The following is a 19,348-nucleotide window of genomic DNA, read 5'->3' as shown; positions in this document are numbered from 1 at the left end:
GCTCAATTCCCTTTTTCTTACAATGTTAGATTTTTCACTGCTTTTACACAAGACAGACAATAGAAGAATCGTATTTCAATACTCAAGTACACTGATCTATCACCATAATACTATTTCATTTCTCAATCTGTACAGCTAACTGTTCTAGTTCTAGAGTTCCAGTTCTCTAGTTAATGAGAAAATGATGGGTTTTTTTGTTTGTTTGTTTTTATTTTAAGTAGTGTTTGTGAGACGGTTCACTAAATGTTTTAGTTTAGAAGGCTAAACTAAAGTTTTTAACAATGTGCCTTATACTAAAAAGTACTATACCAACTATGAGCAAAAATCACAGATGGTCATCATATTATTACATATAAATGCTGACCAGAAGAATCTATGAATTAAAAAATTATTCTTCAATGACTTGTATTTTAAGCTCTAACTTAAGACAATCCTGGTGATACGCTATTGGCATATAGCAGTCATTAGGGCGTCTAAAAACTGCAGAATCTACTCACAGCCATTGTATCCTCAGTTGCTTACATATATACACACTCAGCTTTCTTTCTCCTTGTTCCTCAACCCTCAAATAAAGTAACACAATCATTTTAAAACTCTCAGTTACACTGCCAAGTTATCTTGAATTGCTATCTAAGCATCGTGTTATTAAAACAGAGATTACTTACTAGCCATTAGCCTTTTTTACCAAATATAGCTTTGATACAGGTTAAGACAAAAACACTACATAAGTCCTAGCTTGGATGCAGATGTTCCCAATAAAGTGAGCTAAATTCTAAATAAAATTAAACTTAACTTTATTTTAAATAACGTAATCTCCCTTAAGTTGTTTTTAAATTTGAGTATTATATATTAAGAATAGGCCATTTGTGATTGACAAAGTCATAGTTTTGGGAAACAATTTTTTTCACTTTATAAACACTAAATTTTTGCTTACCTGGTAGTATCATTAGAAAAGTTCTACTGAAGTCTTTGCTAAAATCCTTCATCTTCCTCAGGAACATAGCTACTCTAAATGTTGCATTGAGGAAAAGCATACTTGGGAACCCAGGGTGTTAAATGAGAAATAGAGTGTAGTGTGATACAATGAAGAGTTTCATTGTATTCCTATGGGAAGCACTCAAAATTTAACCATTAACCATTCCACAATTAACCTTTTTTGTTTTAGTTTTAATGCAAACACATATCTTAGTTTACATAAACAAGTAGAATTTACCTCTCCTTTAAATATCTTTTCAACTAGTATTCAAAATCCTTAAATCAACAGAAACAACAGAACCAAAATCTTTATATTAATACATTTAATCTAGTTTTCAAAGCTGTCTTTGTCTTTAAATAATATCTAAGATTAAGTCAACCAAGGACAGTACCACAATAGTATCTTATAGTTTATATGATAAATGCTGACATTCATGACTTTTAAAATTTACTTGCATTCCACTAAAATCCAAATCATCCCTAATTTCTTAGAGAATCTATTTAACACTTTTCAGGTGATTCTATATTCTTATGCAATCAGTTGTTCCCAGAAAAACTGAATAATAAGGAAACATACCTAAGAGAGGAGCTTGGGAGATTTTTTTGGTTGGGTATGTGTGTGTCTGGGCGTGTAGGCCTGGGGAGAGTGGTAGAAATACTAATTTGCAATACAGAAAAAACAATGCCATTCACATGGTTCTAACAAAAATGTCTGACTACCCCTTCCCCCACCCTCAAAAGACAGTAAATTAAGAGGGAGAGCAAATGAAAACAAAATAATACCCCAGTTTCACCTCATAAATACAATTAAGACCAACATGGAAAGTGGCAAAGTTTAAAATAATGTCATCATCATTAGGACTAGCATGCTCTCATAAGCCACAATCCTTTTATACAGTAAGTTGTAGGTTTTCAATTTAAATATTTCAAATGAACATGTCTACAAGTTTTAAAATGGATAGCACTTTTAACGTGTTATCAAATTCAAGTTTATTTTTCAGAAATCTTATAAAAACTTCATTATTTTAAACTTCACTTAAATCTTTTAAAAGCTTTCTAATTTGTACTATGAGTGCAGTTTCTTCTGTAAGATATTATTAAATTAAACTCAGCAGTTTTTTTAAAAGGGAGTTATTTGCCAGAAACCATCTTTAAAAGATCTTTAATCTTTAAAAAACTAAATCAAATAATTTCAAATCAAATATTTGACAGTCAAAATCTATATAATTAAACAGTCTATATACAACCAATTCCATACATAAAGATTAATTTCTTATTACAATGACTACAAGTACTTATTTTCCAAATTAGCCAAATTTTAATTATATAAAACTAAGAACTTAACTATATATTGAATTGTTTGAGATTAGGTTGCTCTCAAAACCTCATTAACCACGAATCATTCTCAAAAAGATCAAATACATAATGTCACTAACATGTGTAAATTAAGTATTTCAAATCAAGTTTATACCCCAAAGTCTTTCCTTTTAAAGATATTACTTCGGTAGCTAAACATATCAAATGCCGTTATTAAAGTTTTACTGTACTCTATTTTGTACTCTTTTAAAAAAGAAAACTACAAATACAATATATTCTGTCCCTCAAAAATTAAATAAAACATTACTTACCCCATACACCCGCAGCTAAAGATTTATTCTGATTTGGTTCTCTCTCATATTCAGGATTTAAAGATGGCTAAAAGAAAATTAAATTTTAAAATGTAACAGGATATATAAGAGCTTCACATATCAAAGATCTTTTAAAACAGTTATTTATTTTATAATTCAACATGAATTAGTTACAACTAATTCTATAGCTATAACTAATTCTCCATAAATTTTGCATTCAATTTTTTCTGCTAGTTGCTAGTTGGAGAAAAGTAAAATCTTTATCTTCATCTTACTCTCTGAGAAATATTTGGAATAAGTGGAGAACACAGACACAAGGATAGGAATGTAGCATAATGATAGAGTGCTGGTCTAATACATGACAGGCCCCGAATTAAATATTCAACACTACCAAAAGACAAAAACCCCCAAAGAGCCCAGACTGAATATTTAACATAAGGCCTGACCCCAATAGCAGCTGCTATTTGGAAGTACAGGAAACTATGACTTTAGTCAAGTAGTTCAAGGCAGGCTGATCAAGAGAGCATTAAATGGAAACCCCAGTGTAGTGACTATTCCTGGTTGTCAACTTGACTATATCTGGATTGAACTACAGTCTAGAATTGGAAGGCTCACCTATGATCCTAATCTGGAGGCTCAGAGATATAAGTTTCTGACCTGGATCTTGATATGGAGATCTTGAAGCATAGTGGCTATGAATTTCAGAAGATTAAGACAAAGAGATCTGGAGTTCAAGATCATCTGGAATTAAAGGCATGGAGGCACAGGCCTTTAATCTGGGCCACACCCTCTGCTGGAGACCCACAAGCCTGTAATCTGGGCCACACCCTCTGCTGGAGACCCACAAACCTGTAATCTGGGCCACACCCTCTGCTGGAGATATATAAGGCACATTGGAAGAAGGAAGATTTACTCTTCCTTGCCTGCTTGCCTCGTGGGACTGAGCAACTGCTAGATCCTTGGACTTCCATCCACAGCTGCTGCTGCCCATTTTTGGGGAGTTGGACTATAGACTGTAAGTCATCGACAAATTCCCTAACTATATAGAGACTACCCATATATTCTGTGACTCTAGAGAACCCAAACTAATACAGAAGTTGGTACCAGGAGTGGGGCTACTACCTGATTTAATTTTCGATAAGTGAACTGTCATCCTCCATGATCCATCTGTCTTCTGTACTGGCCAGATGGGAGAGTTAAAGGGAGATGTGGTGGGAACCACCACCCCTGAATCTTTCAAGTCCTTGATTGTGGCAGTAATTTCTGCAATTCCTCCAGGAATACGATATTGTTTTTGATTCACTATTTTGTTTGGCAGAGGCAACTCTAAAGGCTTCCATTTTGCCTTTCCAACCATAATAGCCCTCACTCCTCAGGTCAGAGAACCAATGTGAGAATTCTGCCAATTTCTTGAGTATATCTATCCCAATTATACATTCTGGAACTGGGGAAATGACCACAGGATGTGTTCGGGGATCCACTGGGCAATAACTGGAATGGCTGGGGAAAGAGGCTGACTGTCCACAGAACGGGTCATCTTATCCACTTGAGTATTGAACTCCTCCTCAGCTGAAGTCACTTTTTGGTGAGCATTTACATGGGACATAAATATCTTCACATCCTTTGCCCATTTGGAGAGATCTATCCACATACTTCTGCTCCTCTAGAACCATTCCTGGCATGTGCCTCCATGCCTTTAATCCCAGATGATCTTGAACTCCAGATCTCTTTGTCTTAATCTTCTGAAATTCATAGCCACTATGCTTCAAGATCTCCATGTCAAGATCCAGGTCAGAAACTTATATCTCTGAGACTCCAGATTAGGATCATAGGTGAGCCTTCCAATTCTAGACTGTAGTTCATTCCAGATATAGTCAAGTTGACAACCAGGAATAGCCACTACACTCAGGCAGAAGTATAATACTTCCTGCACTATAAAGATATGACCAATGAGGTGAAAAGTATACTATTTGCCAGTTCTATAAGGTGGTAATGTATCAATGGATTGCTTCTGTTAAAACATACATTCTGAATACATGGGAGGATGAGGCAAGAGAATTCATTGTGCGATCCCGAGTACATAGTAAGATTAAGGACAGTCTGGGCTATGTGAGAGCGCCTGTCTCAAAGAACTAAAAAGGACTGTTGCTAGTCAACTTTTCCTGTAACTTGCATAAATAAATCCAGTCTCAATAAAATAACAGAAACACACAATACTAAAGCAAAGTATGAAATTTTCTTTTCCAAGGGATGTTAGCGATTACTCAATAGAGGTAAAAGCATTAATGAGTACTCTAAAGTTAATCTTGGGAGATGTTTATACTCTAGAATCCTAAGACCAGGTTACTACCTGGCAACACAGTCTGCTTTCCTTAAGAAAGATACTCAAGTGGAATAAAATGAATCCCAGTAAAAATATTTTAAAACATACACAGAAATGAATTATTAGCACAGAATTAAACATTACTATAAAGCCCACAAGAATGGGTATGTATACCAGTGTAACTAATTCCTTCACAGAAAAAACAGAACTAAATGTGTTGGCTATATATCCATTATACTATAGCATTAAATATACAATAAACTATATAGTTTATAAATATATCCCCACATATACATATATATTCCTATATTCTAGGTCTGAAGTTACAATAACTGATTACCACTATCTTAGAACTGGAAGTGTAGGACAATAAAAATAATTGCAATTGAGGTAGGGCATTTTTATTTTGGGTAGGGTGTTGAAACAGGGTTTCATTCTGCTGTAGCCCTGGATGGCCATGAAACTCGCTATGTAGACAGACAAGATTGGCCTCAAACTCAGAGAGGTGAGCGCGCCTCTGCTACCATGCCAGGCAGTCATTAGTTTTTACTAAGAGCTTACTTATTTACTATGTATGTTTACAAGGCTAACCATTTAGTATTGGAAAAGCAAATTGTACAAGTAACATTATAAAGACTGAACAGGATATATCTGTATATGTAGAAACTCTTTCTCCCCTTTCCCCTCTCCCCCCTCTGCCTCCCTTTCCCCCACACCTCTGAACAAGAGACTCAACAAAAAGGCTCAATAAAAAGGCTGTAATTTGGAAAAGACTTTTTACATAGGATAATAACGGGGAAATTATTTAATTTTATTATAATCCCATAAAACACACTTTTTTAAAAAGAATTTTTTTGTTTTGTTTTTTGAATTTGGATTTTTCAAGACAGGGTTTCTCTGTATAGCCCTGGCTGTCCTGGAACTCACTCTGTAGACCAGGATGGCCTCAAACTCAGAAATCCACCCACCTATGCCTCCCAGAGTGCTGGGATTAAAGGCATATGCCACCACTGCCTGGCTTAAAAAGAATTTATAATGTGCTATGTGTTTAATTCATTATGTTGTTTAATGCACTGTGAGAGAACACTATTATCCACAGTGTAATAGTGTAAAAGTTAAATTTTTCTGGTGATTATGAATTGGAAAAACAGACCATTCAAATGGTAAGGTACAGAAACTTTCAATGTTACTTGGTAATTATATCTAAAATAAATCAATTACTATTCATTTTTTGTAAGCACTCCCCTGCCTCAAATTCAATGTCCACTTCTTCCCTTCAGCTACCTGAAATAGAGCCAAAAAATATCCAGATTCTTTATCTTCAGTTATCAAAGCTTCCAACCAAAGCACTACATTTAGAAACTAAAATCCTTAACAGTAGATCCTTTCTTCTTCTGGGCTTTCTAATTTTAGTGATGCTGGGGATTGAACCAGGGCACAAGCTACATATACTCCCAGTTTTATAGTGCTGACAAGGCTTCTTCCTTCTAATCAATTAAGTCCCAGATTCAAAGTTACACAAAAGACTCTTGACTTCCCTAACAAAAGTGGCTACTCAGTCACTTCCTCTTTACATTCCCTGCAAAATACAATTTTTGGGGTTTTTTTTTTTTTCGAGACAGCATTTCTCTGTATAGCCCTGGCTGTCCTGGAACTCACTCTGTAGACCAGGCTGGCCTCGAACTCAGAACTCTGCCTGCCTCTGCCTCCCAGAGTGCTGAGATTAAAGGCATGTGCCCGGCAAAATTGTATTTTTTTTTTCATTTAATGTTTTGAGTCTTCCCACTAGGAATAAGAGCTCAATAAGAACGACTCACCTGTCATATTAAACTGTATATTCTGTTTCATGAGCAGCAACAAACTCATACAGCCACTCAAAATAATGATGATAATAATAAGTGAATGCACGTAAATTGTAAATTATCAGAAATAACTCAGAGCCAAGCACAGTGGTTAGTATACACCTATAAACCTAGCAACTGGGAAGTAAAAGCAGAAGGATCAATTCAAGGCTATCCTCAGTTATACAGTAAATTTGAAATCAGCCTAGGCTACACAAGACCCTAACTCAAAACAACAAAAATCCCAAAAGTAAGTTACTAAGTCACTTTTCTGTAACTTAAGTAAAGTATTTAGAGAAGATACATACAGAGATTAAGGAAAAGGAAAAAGTGAAAAATCTGCTTTCAATAACTCAGGAGGAACACATGAGCCCTTAAGTTCCAGTCCAGCCTAACCTGGGCTGTCTATTAAAAACTCATGTATTGGGGCTGGAGAGATGGCTCAGCAGTTAAGCAAAGTCCTGACTTCAATTCCCAGCAACTATAAAGTGGTTCTGTAACAAGATCTGATGCCCTCTGCTGGTGTTGTCTGAAGACAGCTACAGTGTTACTCAGATACATTAAATAAATAAATAAATATTTTTTAAAACAAAAAAACTTATGTCTCAATCAACCAGCAAACTGCCTTTTCAAGACGATGTATGTATACACATTTACATGTATTTTTATATACACACATGAATTAGAATTTATGATGTATTTGTAAGTAAGTCACTCATGAAGCTACTAGTTCTAAGGTAAAGTATTCAATTTTCTATAAGGAATAAAAACAATGTAAATATGCGGAAAGATTCTCAAAGAAGTGGGAAGAAAAGAGGAAGGAAACTGGCTTAAGGTAGCAAACAACCCCAAAGGATTGACCTCAAAGGTCAACAAAAACACCCTTTAAAGAGGACAAGGAGTCAACTCGGGAGGTAGAAGTACCTGCCCTCCAACTTGCCAACCCAACTTCAATCTCCTGAATAAACATTCTAGAAGGAGAATTCACTCCCAAAAGTTATCCTCTAGAGGCTGTATGAAGTGGCTTACACCTTTAGTCTCAGCACTTGGAAGACAGAGGCAAGCTCTGTTGAGTTCAAGGCCAGTTTGGTATATATTGTGAGTTCCAGGGTAGAAAGAGCTATGGTGACACCCTGTCTCAAAATATTAGTAATAAGGACAATGCTTAGGACACTTTCACAAATATGTACTATAATTTATATTAGTGGCCATGACTAAATACTTTAAAAAAAATTAACAAAATAGGAGCTCAGTTTACTGGTGTAGGAAGGTCATTGTGAAACACAGAAACTCACCTCATGGGTGCAGGAAACAACAGAAGGGGATGCCTGCCTGTACTTGCATTCTCCTCTGATTTCTTTTATTCTATTTGGATCCCAAGCCCACGCTGCCCACAATTTTAGGTTGAGTATTGCTCCTTAATCTTAATCCTCTTTGGAACTGGTAGCCTGGTCTACATGACAAGTTCTAGGCTATACAATGCTACATAGTGAGACCTAGTCTCAATAAAAGTCAAAGTTTGCCCTCCACAAACACGAACACACTGTAGCCTGCACGAAGCTCAATTATACATACAAGCTCAAATACAAAATTAAAGAGTAATTAAAAAAAATCTTCATAAAATAAAAAACCAGGTAACAGTGACTCATGCTTGAATTCAAGTCAGCCTTTGCATGAAACCCTTACTCAATACAAAATACCCATAACTAGACAAGCACCTGTTAGGATGCCCTACAGAAAATTACCTGTACTAATTTAAAAAATACTCCTAGGGTGCTAGGAGTGCCTTGACACTAAAATGGCACTTGCAGAAACATCATTTGTATTAAAATTATGAGAAACTTACAAAATCCTCAGCCTCAAACTGTCTGCGTTCTCTTTTGTCTTCTTTCCTCCCAGTTTCATTGTCAGGGATGTTGTTTTCATGTAGTCCTTGGCTTTTTCCAGAATGGAAAATACTGCTACGAGAACGGGAATGTCCACCATGGTATCCCCCTCGATGATTTATGTTTTCTGTACCATTTCTGCCATGCGTACGCCATCCATTTTTCTCTTTCCTCCCAAAATTACCTTTATTTGATAACAGTAAAGTAATATAAATTCAAAGATAGTTACACTTAACAACTGAATAGCAATCAAAACATCCTAAAGATTATGAAAAAAAGGGTTCTATTATTATTCCTTAGACCATTACCTCCATTAGGACGTCCAATACCAGAATCAAAGCCATCTGAAGAATTGTGTCGTCGACGACTCACATCATAACGATTTTCTGTCCATGAAAAATTTTCAGAATGCTTCTCAAAATTCAATGATGACTGCAAGAAACACAAATACATTTATTAAACCTAAATTTAATTTTAAAGCCAATAACACACTAATTTATTTCTAACAGTTTACAATGTACATTTTCCTGAACATTTCAAGAATTACATCTATTTTTCCAATAATAATAGGAATAGTAACAATAAAATACAAAAATTAAAATGTGTTGGTTTTTCTTGTAACTAAGTAAAATATTCTGTACTATATTCTACTTGATGTAAACCTTTTCATTCTGTTTTATTCTACAGCAAGAGAAATTGTCAGCTGGGTGTGGTAGCACACACCTTTAATCCCAGCAGGTGGATCTTTGTGAGTTCAAGGCCTATAGAGAAAGTTCCAGGACAACCAGTGTTACACTGAGAAACCCTGTCTTGAAAAGCAAAACCAGGAGAAAAAAAGGAGGAAGAAGAGGAAGAGAAATAAAAATTGTTGCCAAGTGTAAAACATTCTTAACTTTCCTAGACTCTTCATAAAGAGGTAAGTACAAAAAGAGGAAAAAACACAGAAAACCTATTACAAAAATTAGAACTACAAAGTACAAGCTATTTATAACTGTTACTTAAATATATATGTGTGTGTATATGTATGTATGTATATATATATGTATGTATGAATGAATGATATAATCACAATCAAAATTCCCAACTTTAAAAACTTCTGATGTTAATAAAGAAATTTATACATCATCAGAAATATGTTAGGTATAGTAGTGTCTGCTCGTCTTCCTCTCCTTCCCTTTTCCCCTTTCACCCTTTTCTCCTTTTCCTTTCTTTTTTCCTTTTCTTTTTCAAGACAAGGTCTCAATATGTATCCTTACTGGGCCAAGAAGATTAGGCTGGCCTTAAGATGAGGGACTGTCTTTAAAAAAATGTAAACTCCATGAACCAACAAAAGGCAGCTCTTATTGTCTAGGTCTGGAGAAAAGAAAGACTGACTGAAAAAATTATCTAATGAAGAAAAAAAGTAAATAAACCTTAGTTTTAAAAGACTTAAAGTCATTAACTTGAGACCATGCTGCTGAACTAGACCTTCAACACCTCTGACATGTGAGTTATAATGGCTTCAAAGACTTACCAATGACTTGAAATCTTTTGCTGAAAGTAAACTCCTACTTGGCCTTGCAGATATTCTACAGATAATTAATTGGGGCAAAAGGCTGTGCATCTCTGCCTTCACAGTATCCATCTCCTTTGCTGCCTTTACCTTTGAATTCTATCTCTGCTCAACTACTTTAAATGTTTATCCTAAATTGGCTGTACAGATTGACACAATGAAATCCCCAACATCTCTCTCGTTTTCCTCAAATTACTGAGGATGAAAATAAGGTAACCAAACCTTCTGCAGGAAGGTAGGTCATAACTCTGTGCTTACATATATGGAAGGTTCCATGACACCCCATCCCAGACTACCTGAGTGAAGCCTGAAGGTCTCTCTCCACCCAAAACTACAGGGGCAAGCCACCAATGCCCTGTCTATATGGTCCTGGTAACTGAACCAGAATCATGCATGCTAAGCAAGTACTCTAATATTTTTAAATAATATTTTTAAATAAATACAAAACTATTCAATTTCCTTAATACATTATTAATACATGACTAAAGTGAGGTGAAAATAAAAAATATAGAACACTGAGCAATCATCAATAAAATCCTCTATCCTGTCTTTCCAACAAAAACTATCGGACATCATCTATTAATACCTGTAATAGGGGCTGATGAGATTTGCCAATATGACTTGGCAAATAAGGAAGAGCGCTGATTGCTCTTCCAGAGAACCCAGGTTCAATTCCCAGCACCCACATGGCAGCTCAAAGCTGTCTGTAAATCCAAGATCTGACACCCTCACACAGACACATAAGCAGGACATTAAAAAAAAAAAAAAAAACTATAACAACATTCAGGAGTGGTAGTATAGGTTTGTAATCTCAGTACTAGCAAGGCAGAGGGATCTGAGTTCTAAGACAGTAATGGCTACAGAGACCAGAGACAACCTGTCTGGGGCGGGGGTTAGGGGTGGGGGTGGGGAATAGGCCAGGCCAGGCTGTGGTGGAGCATGCCTGTAATCCCAGCACTTGGGAGGCAGAGGCAGGCGGATTTCTGAGTTCAAGGCCAGCATGGTCTACAGAGTGAGTTCCAGGACAGCCAGGACTATGCAGAGAAACCCTGTCTTGAAAAACTATACAGAGAAACCCTGTCTTGAAAAACCAAAATAATAATAATAATAACAACAACAACAACAATCTATAACTATTCAATGCTGCTATTGGATACATGTAGGCACTTGAAATAACATTGATTCAAGTTAAACTTCATTGGTTCATATTTAACTAAACTGGCTCATGGAAGGATGACTACTGTACTTAAGAGTCAAGAACCTATGTTCTGTACTATCAAAGATACAATTTAAGAGATGTGGAAAAGTAACTGAGGCAAAAGCCAGATGTGGTGACAAACACCTGTAATCTCAGTACTAGAAATACTGAGGTAGACAAGCTTGAGATATGTGACTATAAAGCCTGCAGAGATTATATAACAAGATCTCACCACAAACAGAAAAAAATCTAAAGTCAGTATAAGCTTAATATCAAAACCAAATGAGGCTGGAGAAATGGCTCAATGGTTAAGAGTACCAACTACTCTTCCAGAGGTCCTGAGTTCAAATCCCAGCAACCACATGGTGGCTCACAACCATCCATAATGAGATCTGACACCCTCTTCTGGTGTCAAGACAGCTACAGTATACTTATACATATAATAATAAATAATTTATTTTTAAAAAAGTGTTTAAAAAAAATGGGGCTGGAGAGATGGCTCAGGGGTTAAGAGCACTGACTGCTCTTCTGAAGATCCCGAGTTCAATTCCCAGCAAGTACATGGTGGTTCACAACCATCTGTAATGGGATCTGATGCCCTCTTCTGGAGTGTCTGAAGACAGCTACAGTGTACTTACACGTAATAAATAAATCTTTTTAAACAAATGAATCAAGCTAGGCATGGTACTCCACACATCCCAGTGCTTGGGAGACAGAAGATCACCATCTGTGAGTTGAGTCCAGGACACCCAGGTGAGGGTGGTGAGACTGTAGCTGCAGAGATGACTCAGATATTAAAAGCACTAGCTGCACTTATTATAGAGGACCAGGGTATAATTCCCAGCACCCACACAGTAACTTTGACTCCAGTTTAAAGTATCTGACCCCCCTCTTCTGACCTCCATGGGTACCAGACCCACATGTGGCAAATACAGACATGCAGGCAGGCCAAACGTTCATACACAAAAATTTTTAAAAACATTTTTTAAAAAAGTTTATAAGCCATTAATTATTTAGATGCAAAAATTATGAACAAGGAGCCTTGAAGTGGTTGTTCTTTAATTTAGTCTTTGCAAGAAGCAGACCATGTGAGGCCTGAGATCAAATTCCTACTACTGTCTCACACATCCACACTCACCCACACCCATGGGAGTGGGAGCAAAGTGGAGACCAGGAACTACAACCCATACCCAGAAAGCTAAAAGATGTTATCATGACATACCTCCCACAAGGGATAGAGGTTTTAAAAATCTTAATTTACTTCCATTAATGAATTATTTATTTCCATTAACAAATAAAATGTCTACCTACAAAGAAATAAGAACAAATTAAAGTTGTGTATGTAATACCCCATAATGAAACTCATTAACTATAACTTTACAAAAAGTTCACTTACATATATATGCTTAAAGGAAATTTAATTTCTGAACTCATCCTTTGTTTTTATTAGCGTATATTAATTCTATATAATGATGTTTCATTATGGTTTTCTTACCCTTAAAGTTTGATCAGATTCAAGCCCATCACTCTCTTGCCCCCCTCCTGCTGACCCTTTCTACATTTATGCTTTTGCTATCATCGTTGTTCTGGTGGCTCACTGCATTTCATTAAGATTGCTCAGAGTAGCAAAAGTGGGTTTTTACAAAAGCATGGGCATAACAGTGCTACACCAGTGAAGAAAATGTCTGCTTTATCAGCAAACACCGGCTACCTATACATTCTAGGGAAGGGGTGAGTGAGAACCTTGTAGAGTCCCTCCCCGTTCCTAATGCAAGGAGAGCGGGCAAAATCTTGTATTTCTTTCACAACTGCTATGAATGTGAGCAGCCATGCCAAGCATGGAAGGCAGCATCCAGCAATACTCCATTCCTTAAAAAAAGCCATGCTTCAGAGTCATGCTATATTGTCTGAATCTGGCCTGAATCTCCTGGAAATCCCTTTGCCTTATCTTATCCTTCAGATAACAGGTGTACACCAAACTCAGTTATATTCAACATTTTAGTTAGGTCCTTTGCTTTGAAACAGTCTCTCTATTATATAGCTCTGGATGTCCCAGAACTCAAACAAACTGACCTCAAACTCTCACCCCCGCCCCTGGAGTGCTGAGCCTTGCCCCTCAAATAGCTTCTGAAGGGTGGGAGTGGGTATTTGTGACTGCTTAAAAGCACCTTAACTAAAAGAAAAAAAAAAAAAAACTGGCATACTAGGATGAAAAGAGGAGCTGCTATAGCTATTACGGGCGCACACTTTAAAGGAAAAAGACATTTAACATCACCAGTTAGTTACATTTAGTATTATGAGTCACAGCTATTGTGAGGGACAATCTACGATAGTACCAAAGAGTCTGTACACTCTTGGCTGAGCCCACCCAAAATACAAGGTCTTAATCATTTTATACCAGAGCCCATTCTAACTTGTGCCTAACTTTCTCAAAGATAAAGTACAGAAAAAAAAACCTATTAGCCTATCACTAACAAAACAACAACAAAAACAACCTCAAAACTGGATTAACAAGTGTCCATTAACTAGGGTATTTACATGTTAGAATTGAGGAATCAATATCTTAACCTTCTCTCTCTAGTTTACCTCCATAGGCTTGTCTAGATCCAACGTTTGGTTTTATAATATGCAACAATAACACCTAATGTTAGTTGCTTCAGGCTGCCTTGAACTGGTAATACATGACTCCAAGCCTACCTTGTCTGTCTAGAAAAAGCACATGTAACATCTACACCTCTCTACCATCCAGCACTTTTCCACAGCTTGGTGAATTCTGGCCACCTCCTGCTATTGCGAGGAATAGTGACAGTAGCCTTACTTACATGCTGTACCAGACAAATTGAATTGGTTTCAGCAATTAATTGGCATCTGACAAAATTGGAACATCATATGAAAAATCAGGTTCAGCCAAGAGTATGTAAGGACTGATGAGTAGGTAGCTGGGAGAGGAAATCTACCATATGCCCACCTGTGCATCCCTATTCATTATAAGTGCTAAAGCTGCCAATACACTACTGCTTTTCCCATGGACCATTTCTTACAGTCATGTCTGCATGAATAAACATCAAGTAACAACTTCCTCTGAAACAAACAATAAGGTTTTTTTTTTGTTCGGAGTTTTGGTTTTCCAAAACAGGGTTTCTGCCCTGAACTTGCTTTATAGACCCGGCTGGCCTCAAACTCACAGAGAACTGCTTGCCCCTACCTCTAAAATACTGGGATTGAAAGTGTGGTGGTGGTACATGCCTGTAATCCCAGCACTCTGGGAGGCAGAGGCAACAGCCAGGTATGCCCCGCCCCATAGACCTGGCCCACTATAAAAGGGGCTACTTGCCCCTCCTCTCTCATCATACTCTCATCTCTCTGCCCCTTGGGTTCTCCTCTCCTCCCCCCTCTCTCCACATGGTCAAGGCCGGCCTCTACTCCTCCGCTCCACTTTCTTTTCTCTCTCTTTCTCTCTCTCTCTCTCTTTTTCTCTCTCTCTTCTCTTTCTCTCTCTCTCTCTCTCTCTCTCTCTCTCTCTCTCTCTCTCTTTTTCTCTCTCTCTCTCTCTCTCTCTCTGCCTTTCTCTACCTCCACTATACCATTAACTCCCATCCTCTGCCCTGAATATACCAATATACCATGTCTGTGTGCCTGTGGTCCCTCAGTGGAAGAGGTGCCTGGGCATGAGCCCACCTAAACTCCCCCTTCCCCCACACCCCCATGTCACATTCCCTAAACCCCTCTCTCTTTTTAAGTCCCCTTCACAAGTTTTTTTTTTCTTTGAAACAGACTATAGAGTCCTGGATGTCCAGGAACTCGCTCTGTAGACCAGGCTGTCTGGAAGTCTCGGAGATTAGATTGTCTCTGCCTCACAAAAAATAGGAATAAAGGCATATTCATCCACAGCCTGGCCAAAAAACCAAAAGACAAATCTTAAAAATGAGTTATCTACAGGATGTATGCAGCTCTAATACTTTAGGGGAAATTACTTCTCTTCTCCCAACCTATATCCCTACTTAGAAATGGGTCTCTATAGAAAATTAGATCTAAACATTGAAAAATACAGTCTCTTCAGCACTCCAAGAACTGTTTTCTAAAACAGACCACACAGGATACAAAGCCAAATCTTAAAACCTACAGAACAAATGGATCATTAATGAAAAAGAATTTTAATTCCTAGAATTAGGAATTGGGGATACAGCTCAGTCAGCAAGTGCTTATCACTAGATTTGATGCCTAGTATGCCAAAAATGGACACAGTAAAACATACTTAACAGTCCCAGCAAACAGGAGGGAGGGAAGAAGGCCAGAGAAAAATAAAGGTCATCTCTCAGCTAGAGTTTGAGGCCAGCATGTTTTCAAAACCAAAAACAGTTTCTTCTATTTTCTCTGTTCACTACTATACCTCAATAAAAATTCATATAAACACAGGAAAAAAGTCTACATAGTATATCCCACAATGATACTTCAATTAACTGAACTACCAGTCTGAATTTTGGGATTCCCTTATTCTACTAAGATGCAATTAAAAGGTATTTTCAATACAAGCCTGCTTAACCTAATAAGTATTAAAATAGTCTTACTATAACCACTGCTTTTTAATTGTGGTCATGAAAGAAGAAATAACCAGGCTGATCCAGTGTAATAGACCATACTAGGCAGTTAAGACAGGAAGACTGTAAATTCGACGTCAGCCTCAGATGCAAACCTAGCTGGGCTTCTAAACTGAATAAATCTGAAGCCACTCAGAGATACGCAAAGATCTTGTATTTTTAAATAAATAAAACTTCAAAGTGGGTAATGATACTCTTGATAGCCACATAAATAATACTAAAATACAGATACGCAGTTTTCACCTTTAGTAGAAATGCATCGTGTTTTAAATTTTCTACAACCACAACATGCCTTTTGCCCTTTCTTGCTTTCTTACAAGGCAGGAGGCTGGACCTAGGGGCCTTGAGCACACTATACAAAGGCCAGCCAGCAAAGTACAACTCCAGCTCATCTATCCTTTTAACAATGCACTCCTGGGATCTTCTTTTTCTAACAGTTACTACTATGAAATTTATAGTAATCTGTTCAGAGATTGCTTATCTCTTCTATATTAAATGATGAGATGTGGACCCTCACTGACCTGGAAATTGCCAATTAGACTGGGGTGACTCAGGAGTTCCCAGGGACTTGTCTCACTCTCCCCCAGTGCTGGAATTTAAAAGGCACTGACCAGATTTTCCAGGATGAAAATCAGGTCCTCATACTCCCACAGTAAGCCTTTTTACCTAGAGTATCTCCCCAGCCCAAAATGCTTTGGTTTTTGGTCTTTGTTACTGTTTAAGATGGTCTCACCATATAACCCAAGCTGGCCTGGAGCAGAATTTGGTATACATACCGCACGAACCTCAAACTCAAGAGATGTACCTGCCTCTACCTCCTAATTGCTGAAATTAAAGATGTGCTACTATACCTTACGGAAATGTTGTTTTTACTGCAGGCCCGATCCAACTAGGCTAAATGGGTGAAGGTGGTTGCTATCCTTAGAACCCATGTGGTATGAGACAACTCCACAAGTTATCCTGACCTCCACATGCACATGGTAGAAACAAACAAACTCACAGAGATTGGGGGGAGGGGGAGTGAGGGAAGGAGAGTCCACTACTTTGTTAAGAGCACTTGCTGCTCTTCCAGAGAATCCACATAGTAGATCACAATCATCTGTAACTCCAGTTCCACCTCTCTTCTTTCCATGTATGTGCATGGTACACAAACATACATGCAGACTCATGTATACTCATAAGATAAAATTCGGGGAAAAAATATTAAGGAATTCGAAAAAAATTTAAAGCAACTGCTTACAGAACAACCATGAAAGTATGTACTAGTAAAAAGGCAATTGAAACTTATTTTAATTAGCTCTATATGCAAAAACACTATATAAACCACCCTAAGGTACAGGCATAACCAGGCACATGTAGTTTTTATTTTGACCACATGATGGAGCTAAAATACCACATTATCTCAGGCACACAGCCACAGTTATAATATCACCCTTAATTCATCTATCTGTACATCAGTCCAAACAAAAAACTGAGGACTACCATTATACTGAACTAAAGTACACAATAGTAATGTTTGTTCCACTTACTCAAAATTAAAAGCAGAGACATGATACAAACAAAAATAAAAATCTCAGTATAGAAACAAGCAGTTAATGACAAACAAAAATCTAAGATTAGTGATAAGATGGGGAAAAAAACTGAGGTTCTAATTAAAAAAACAAAACAAGCCAGGCAGTGGTGGCGCACGCCTGTAATCCCAGCACTCTGGGAGGCAGAGGCAGGTGAATTTCTGAGTTCGAGGCCAGCCTGGTCTACAGAGAGAGTTCCAGGACAGCCAGGGCTACACAGAGAAACCATGTCTCGGAGAGAGGGAAAAAAAAAAAAAAAAACCTCTCTTTTAGAAATGCTTAAATAAACAAATAGTAAAGAGCACTAGCTCAGCGGCAGAGTATGGTGCTTGCCTAGCATGGTTAGACCTTAAGTGTGGGATGGGTAGTTAGCTAAACTCAGCTTAAACAGAATCAAAATCTATCATCATGAATGACTCTACAGTTTAGTAATACTCCCCATTTCAGAAAAGCACTAAGAGTTTACTGCACTTTAACAATTCGCTGCCCTTACTCTGGGATATTAATGTTTAAGTAATAAGACTTACAAACCTTTTTTTTTTTTTTTTTTTTTTTGGTTTTTTGGATTTGGTTTTTTGAGACAGGGTTTCTCTGTGTAGCCCTGGCTATCCTGGAACTCACTCTGTAGACCAGGCTGGCCTCCAACTCAGAAATCCACCTGCCTCTGCATCCCAAGTGCTGAGAGTAAAGGCGCCATCACCACCCGGCGCTTCCTTCTCTTATTTGACTGCCTGCCCACTACACTCTGCCTAAACAGGCTCCATCAAGGTCTCCACCAGCTTCCGGTCCGTCCATCTGGATTAAAGGCATGGGCCACCATTGCCCGGCTACTTACATACTTTTTTAATGGCAATTTTACTTTCCAAATAGCTTTTGGTTATATGCTTTATGTTAGTCATAAGACTTTTTTACAAATAGACTAAGCCTCATATTATCTTACACAAAATGACAGAGAGAGAGAGAGAGAGAGAGAGAGAGAGAGAGAGAGAGAGAGAGAGAGAGAAGGGTAATCAAGAAACCTATGTGTACAAACTCCAAATGAGGAGTTGAGGGGTGGGTTGCCTATAAAGTGGATAGGTATAAGCAACTAGAGTTCTGAGAAAAGGTTAGCACAGACTGTATGAACTATGCATGGGAAAATAAGCACAAAAACAGTTAACAAAATTAATCTAGGTTGGATGTGACGGAACACACCTATAATCAATCCCAGCACTTGGGAAGTAAAGACAGCAGGATAAAAAAAACTTGAGACCTTGGGTTAAGAAATAATTTTTTTCCTAATCCCTAACCTCTAACCCTGATGGAAGTAGTGGCACCAGCACTTGAGAGGCAGAGGCAGGTGGATCTCTGGGAGGCCAGTTTGGTCTACAGAGAGTTCCAGGTCAGCCAAGGCTTAAAAAAATAAATAAATAAGTCAGGCATAGTGACACTTGCCTTTAATCCCAGCAGTAGGGAGGCAGAAGCAGAGACAGAGGCAGGTGAATCTGTTTGTCTTGAAGTCAGCCTGGTCTACACAGTGAGTTCCAGGACAGTCAGGAAAAACCTTGTCTTAAAAAGGCGGGTGGGGGGTAATGAAATTTTAAAAATAAATGATTCTTCAGTAAGTCCTCTTCCCTAACAATTTCAAGTCTTTTTGTTTTCTCTAATTCCAAAATGAATCCTATGTCAAAAACAGAGAATAAGAAGTCTAGATTCTATTCCAGTTTCACACTAATTAACTATGTAAAAAGGAATGAGTAACTTATCACTCCAAAGAAACTTGTATATGACACTGAG

At 37.6% G+C, this 19,348-nt stretch overlaps 1 protein-coding gene across 6 annotated transcripts in view; it reads right to left on the bottom strand.

The window, feature by feature from the left end:
- Positions 1-19,348, bottom strand: part of Gpbp1 (GC-rich promoter binding protein 1) — a 722,682-nt gene that overhangs the window by 23,612 nt on the left and 679,722 nt on the right. For 3 of the 6 annotated variants that reach the window (XM_052159424.1, XM_052159423.1, XM_052159422.1), the window contains 4 exons: positions 8,962-9,085; positions 8,614-8,837; positions 2,604-2,670; positions 1,553-1,612 (listed from right to left, as the gene is read on the bottom strand). In XM_052159424.1, coding sequence (XP_052015384.1) covers positions 1,553-1,612; positions 2,604-2,670; positions 8,614-8,837; positions 8,962-9,085 — 475 coding nt within the window. The remainder of the gene's footprint in view (positions 1-1,552; positions 1,613-2,603; positions 2,671-8,613; positions 8,838-8,961; positions 9,086-19,348) is intronic. The other 3 variants (XM_052159426.1, XM_052159425.1, XM_052159427.1) reach the window with 3 other exon arrangements.

Source organism: Apodemus sylvaticus, chromosome 16 (genome assembly GCF_947179515.1).
Source record: "Apodemus sylvaticus chromosome 16, mApoSyl1.1, whole genome shotgun sequence".
In the NCBI taxonomy this organism is placed as follows: domain Eukaryota; kingdom Metazoa; phylum Chordata; class Mammalia; order Rodentia; family Muridae; genus Apodemus; species Apodemus sylvaticus.
This window is presented reverse-complemented; position numbering and strand designations above follow the sequence as displayed.